At 34.6% G+C, this 6,000-nt stretch overlaps 1 protein-coding gene across 4 annotated transcripts in view; it reads left to right on the top strand.

Moving 5' to 3' along the window:
- Positions 1-3,231: 3,231 nt before the first annotated feature.
- The window catches only part of Dhc64C (dynein heavy chain, cytoplasmic), a 213,896-nt gene continuing 211,127 nt past the window's right edge, over positions 3,232-6,000 (top strand). For all 4 annotated transcript variants that reach the window (XM_081771898.1, XM_081771899.1, XM_081771895.1 and 1 more), the window contains exon 1: positions 3,232-3,621. In XM_081771898.1, the coding sequence (XP_081628024.1) occupies positions 3,378-3,621 (244 nt within the window). In that variant the 5' untranslated portion in view covers positions 3,232-3,377. The remainder of the gene's footprint in view (positions 3,622-6,000) is intronic.

Below are 6,000 nucleotides of genomic sequence, written 5' to 3'. Positions count from 1 at the left end.
GGTAAATAATTATTTAATAAACAGCATCAACCACTACTGTAAAAGTAATTTCGTATTGCCATTAAATCAATAAAATGTGCATATGTATCCATACACGAGGGAGCGGGTTTACCCAATATTAAAATCCTAAAGCCGCCCCTGACTGCGAGCCTTAACATGTTGAAGGTGAACTACTGGAAAACCGAATACAATTTTGTTGCGAAATGACTTGTTACAAGACCGAAGTAAGTTTGTTTTATCTTTGTTTCAGCTGCAATGTCAAACGGCTTTCTTGCAACTGTCAATAAATTTTCCATTTCTCTGCAGGTAGTTTTTTTTTTTTTTTTTAAATCACATTCATTTTTACTGAAATAGATGTGAATAACATTGTTAATAACAGAACTGTATCTACAGAAGAACAAGTAGAATAACATCTAAAATTTATGATAAAACTTAAAGAAATAGTTAGTCTTCTTAGAGAATCTGTTACTAAAGAAAAATTCTCTTGACGAAATCCCTCCCTGGATAGAATTCCTCGTCTCGAAAGATTAGGTAGAACGGGAATTCCTTTGAAACTTTCTCTATCTTACATTACAAATCCATATGACCTGTAAAAATTTGAAGTTTCAACCTTAAGCAGTTTGGCCTTGTCCTGGATCATTCAGTCACTACTCACACACTCAGGAGTTATTTTATTGGAGATTATTATATGCTGAATTACTCACGTGACATCATTTCTTTGTATTTTTAGAAAACAATAAAAACAAATATAAATTTAATTAAATGCTGGACAATTCAAATATAATTTAAATGCGTATCAAACGCGTGAAAAAAAATAAAAAAATAAAAGAAAGAAAGAAAAAAAACGAGACGTCTGGTAAATGTGATCACCTCTGGAGTGAAATGTCGCTGGTTTGATATAACATCATGTACGTGAGTTTTCTCGGGTTCTCCCTTTTTCTCCCACGTGCTCATCCCACCAATTATTTAATGGTCATTCGCTTTCAATCTCCTTTAATGTATAGGGCATATGTGTGGGATTTAAACTAGAAATTTCATTTCAGTTGACATGTCTCTTGCACAGAGCATGTCCTTTAGCAGAAAGCATCCCAGTGTTGTCCCTAACTTTTTTTTTGTTTCCCGGACAATATTTTCTGAAAGAAACCCGCCAGCGATCAAATTCCGGACCACACGCATAGTAATTACGCAGTGGCGGCGATTGGACGTTAAAAGTGAGGGGGCAAGACATGATTTGAATATTTGTATATCAATCTTAGTTTCTCTGGTTGTTTCTAACACTTTGTTTGACTAAAGGTTGTAACTAATAGGATACTATATTTTTCAGTTAAAATACCATATATCGTATTTCATATTTTATTAAGTAAATTGCCAAGACCAACGCAAGTAGGTAGTAGGTACTAGACCTTTATACTTTTAAATAACGAAAGTGTAAGAAGAGATTTGATTTCTTGCTCATGAACATCTTAAAATTCTGTCTGGAAAATTGTGTGATCAGATTATTTAATAACAAATTTACAAAAGAAATAAATAGAAAGGATAATATTAATCATAGTAATGAATAATGAGCCATGTTTTCTAGAAGTCATATAAATGAGGATTAATGAACAACTTATATTTTTAATTCCACACATGCCATTAAATGTATGTTATTACTCTCAGAAAATGAAAGACAGTAAATACTACAAGCATATGCTACGAAATTTAAAGAAATATTTTCTTTAGCAACTTCCTGAAACATGTTTGTTGGCATTAGGTGCAGTTTTCACTTTCTTAGAACACGTCAAAATACTTAGAATCACTCCATACTACAATTATACAAAATAATCTTAAAACCTAGAATTATGTTGAATCACTAAATTTAATTGTATACACACTTACACCCCTAAGGATGCACCACTTTACTCGTATATTACATTACAAAACAATGGAAAAGATAGAAGTTGTTTCTTATTACGCTCTTTTTAATCAATATTCCTTACTTAAGAAAGAAGAGAAGACATTTTAGGAGTTGTCAATTTTTGTGCATTAAAAAATAACTTGTGAATTTTTTTTTTTTTTTTTTTTTTTTTTTTGCGCGAGATGTTCTCTCAATTAGTTTCAAAGCGGCTAACTAACATATCGAACCTTTGTAAGAAGGGAATATAGAAGCAAAACCTGCTAATTCCATTTTTGAATTTTGTCTTGGAACGAAGAAAAAGTGACGCTCTCATGGTTTCAGAATTGTTGAACAACTTTTTTGTTTAGAGGTTGATTTCACTCATTTGTATTAAGTAGGGACAACTAAACAAGAAATTGTTCAACAATTCTGAAACACAAGGGCATCAAATCTTCGTTTCCTGACAAAACTGAAAATGGATTTAGCATTTTTGACATTTATACCTCTGGATTGAAAATATGCTCTAATTTTTTAATTGTCTTCCGTTGCACTTAAAACGCAATTCCTGTAGCTTTCTTAACTTCAGGGGAAGACAACCAATACATACTCACGCAAAGGCAAATATTATATAGCACCATTTTTGTACGAAACAGTAATACATACAAATACTTTATATTTCCAAATGAAACTGCGGTATATACATTAATGGGTTGCTTCAAAAAAGTGTGGGGGGGGGCAACTGCCCCCTTTGCCCCCCCTAATCGCCGCCCATGTAATTACGTGTTCATTTTAGTGAATTTCCAACGACAGTTATAATAATAATAATAATAATAATAATAATAATAATAATAATAATAATAATAATGTTTGAATTTTAGCGTGCCTTATTAACACGGCTATATGGGATATGGACAAATAGATTAACATAGGAACTAAATCCAATACCTCTGATTTCCCTGTACCAAAGTTAAACCACTATGATAGCCTATTATAATGTATTTTTCAGTAAGAATATCCCAACTACCCCAGTAGACATCAAAATAATTCACATTCTTTTGAAATATTATAGTTTACTAGAAATTTTATTTAAAATTTGACTTTGCCGATTTTTTCTACCTTAAGATCTAAAATGTTCTAATAATATAAAAGGGAAGGGTTTCAATTTACTTTTTGTTGTTTGTTTTGCAGCTGGGTTATTTAGATGTGAATCTAAATACGTTTATTATAATATCAATTTGTTAAAAGAATCATAATCATCTTGTTAAAAAGTTTAGAGAATATAATTTCACAAGGTTGTATACACTACTACATTGAGCCATCGAATACGTATGCGTTGTAATCTGACAACGCTGTAAAACCGGCCCACTTTGCAATAGATTGCTGCGTACTGTCGTGCTTATGTCTACTTTGCGGCACATTGTGGTGGGGGTTAGAGTGATAGGTCAAGAAGGAATTAAAACTTCAATTAACTAAATATGAGAGATATTATCTTACATCAATAATGAGTGAAACATCAGAGGGAGGCGGGGACTCCACACCCGTTTCTCAAAATGTGGCCATTGCCGAATTTGGAACGTTTGTTAAATATCTAAAAAAGGTTGCTACTATTTTATTGGAAGAAGATGATTGTGTTCCACCTGCGCTGGAAACAGCTATAGAAGATAGGAATAATCACGAATGTATCAGAAAATTTTTAAGTGATCCACAAGTTAGAGCATTATTTATACAAAGAAATTCGTCGAAAGGTATGTATTTTTTTGTTGTTACTTTCTATCAAAACTAATTTGGATTTAAATGGCTAACCTATATTATAAAACACTTAACATTTTGTCCAGTTTTAACAATATTGTTTCATTTGTGTGATCTATGAAGTCAATATGGAGCTAGATTTCGAGTGCACAGGTAGTGCAAGGAACTATAATGCAGTAAATCTGTGTGGCTGGAGATTAGATAAAATAGGTTAAGTGATAAAACTGTACTTTGTGGAAACATTAATAGGGATCAACACAATAAATAGCAATACGAGCAATTACACTCTTATTAGTTTTAACAAATGGGTCCAAACTTCCCTAACCCTAAGCTTATACAATCCTATCCTACTTATTCCTACCTTGCATCATGTCAACAACATGTCAAAATCACTTGTTCTGCATAAAGTGCACTCTTGCCAGTCAGGTGCTGCAAAGTAGGTCCAGAAATATCGAAGCTCACCGAAACTAAACCAACCCAATCTAATGTAACCTACCCTACCCTAAGCCTTAACAAGGTGGGCCTACTCTGCGGCATAAAGACAATGAATTAAAGAATGCAGATTAAGAATACGGCACCTCTACCAAATTTTCATATTTATTGCATTTTCCGGTTTCTTCTTGGAGAGCATGCACTAAACGAGGAGCTCATGCATAAACCACGAACCAACTTGCGCTAGGTGGCCACTAAAAGCACAAATGTTATTTAACAGAGTCAGGGCAGGAGCGCAGCACGGAGGCTCGAGCGCAGTGAGGGAATGCGTTCGTAGGGAGAGGGCGCGTCAGCGGCGGGGGGCGTAGGCATAAAGAATGATAGTGGAAAAATACATACAATATCCGCAATAATTTTCACTTCCAAAAACACTTAAATAATCGTAATAACTCTTCAAATTGCTTCACTGGTTTCCCGGGTACAAATGGCGCGCTGCGAGAAGAAATTCGTCTGTTTTGAATTTTTACTTGCTTTCCACACTTTGCATAGTTGATTTTACGTTTCGACATACCATGGCGCTGCAAAAACTTGATAATATGACGCCCTTTATCACACAATTCTTTGTAATAAAATCGTAGGTTTGCATTATATCCATCGCAAATGTCCATTGCTAAACATTATTCGGCGTAAGCTGTAAACTGCGATAAACAAAGCCACGTGAAACTAAATCTCGCTGATTTGCTGTTGTCCTACCGACGCTTGTACTCCTCCGCAAAATAGTTCATGTGATTGCATTATTACTTTTACTATGAAGCTTCATATAAATCTGCTATATTATTATAAATGACAAAAATATAATACGGATTATCTAATAATACTGCAATCGAGTGTGGCTAATGACAATAGAAATAAACACTAAGCATGCGCAGTAATTCTGGCGCCAACTCAACTGTGGACGGGTGTTCTGCTTTCAAAGTCTGAAAGATAACTGGCATGAATCCCGGTTCCGTGAGTGTTGTGGTGAAACACCAACAAGGCAAACCTTTACTCACTAAGCAACAATTATTTACGAGCGAAATTCAAATACTTTTTTTTAATCTTTCGAGTTTCTTTTCTTTCTTTTCTGCTGCTGCTGTAAGTATCTGAACAACACGAGACAGTATTGTCTAAATATACGTGTATAATTTGTTCCTTCCCGTGGGGAGTGGGAGTGATACATCACTAGCCAATCGTATTTGTGACAAGCGGAAGGATACAAATATTTTGTTTATCTGAGTTTAGAGCTTACGCCGAATAATGTATAGCATAAACAGAACATTTCCGCCGTTTGTTCCCACCTTTTTCGCATTCTTGTATTCTTTCGCCTTCCTCTTCAGTAAATAGTTACACTTAGAATACGTTCACTTCTATTCAAAATGTATTTCAATATATCTAATGACAGAAATTACTTATATTCACACTCTACTCTTATATCTCCACTCACTTTGTGGAGATAATATCCTTATGTTCCATATTCTTCTTTCCTTGGTACATACAGATACTTACTTGGAACAACTAAGGTTAAGTGACGCCACCAGAAAGCATTAAGAGGCCTCATTACGAAAATGCCCCTAATTTTACAGTATTTATGTGATATCTTCAAATACATAAAATATAATCGAAATGTGGAACAAGAGCGCCCTAGACAATATTATTTTACATGAGATATCGTTATCACTACTCACTTATCTACTTTCAATTTCCAGCCATTTAGAAAATGGGCATTTATTTTCGCGTTTCTAAATGGCTGCGAACGGAAAGCTACTAGATAACTCGTGATGACGGTACCTTATGCAAAGTAATGTTGTCTAGGGCGCTCTTTTCGGTGCGAGCGGTCCCCATTGGGGTCGCTCGGTCGAAAAAGTGTAAAACGCTTTTTCAGGCCAGCCACCCTGAATGTGGTT

This window comes from Thermobia domestica, chromosome 9, assembly GCF_964235325.1.
Source record: "Thermobia domestica chromosome 9, izTheDome1.hap1.1, whole genome shotgun sequence".
Classification (NCBI taxonomy): Eukaryota; Metazoa; Arthropoda; class Insecta; order Zygentoma; family Lepismatidae; genus Thermobia; species Thermobia domestica.
Note: the sequence above shows the minus strand (reverse complement) of the source record. Positions and strands in the feature narration are given on the sequence as shown.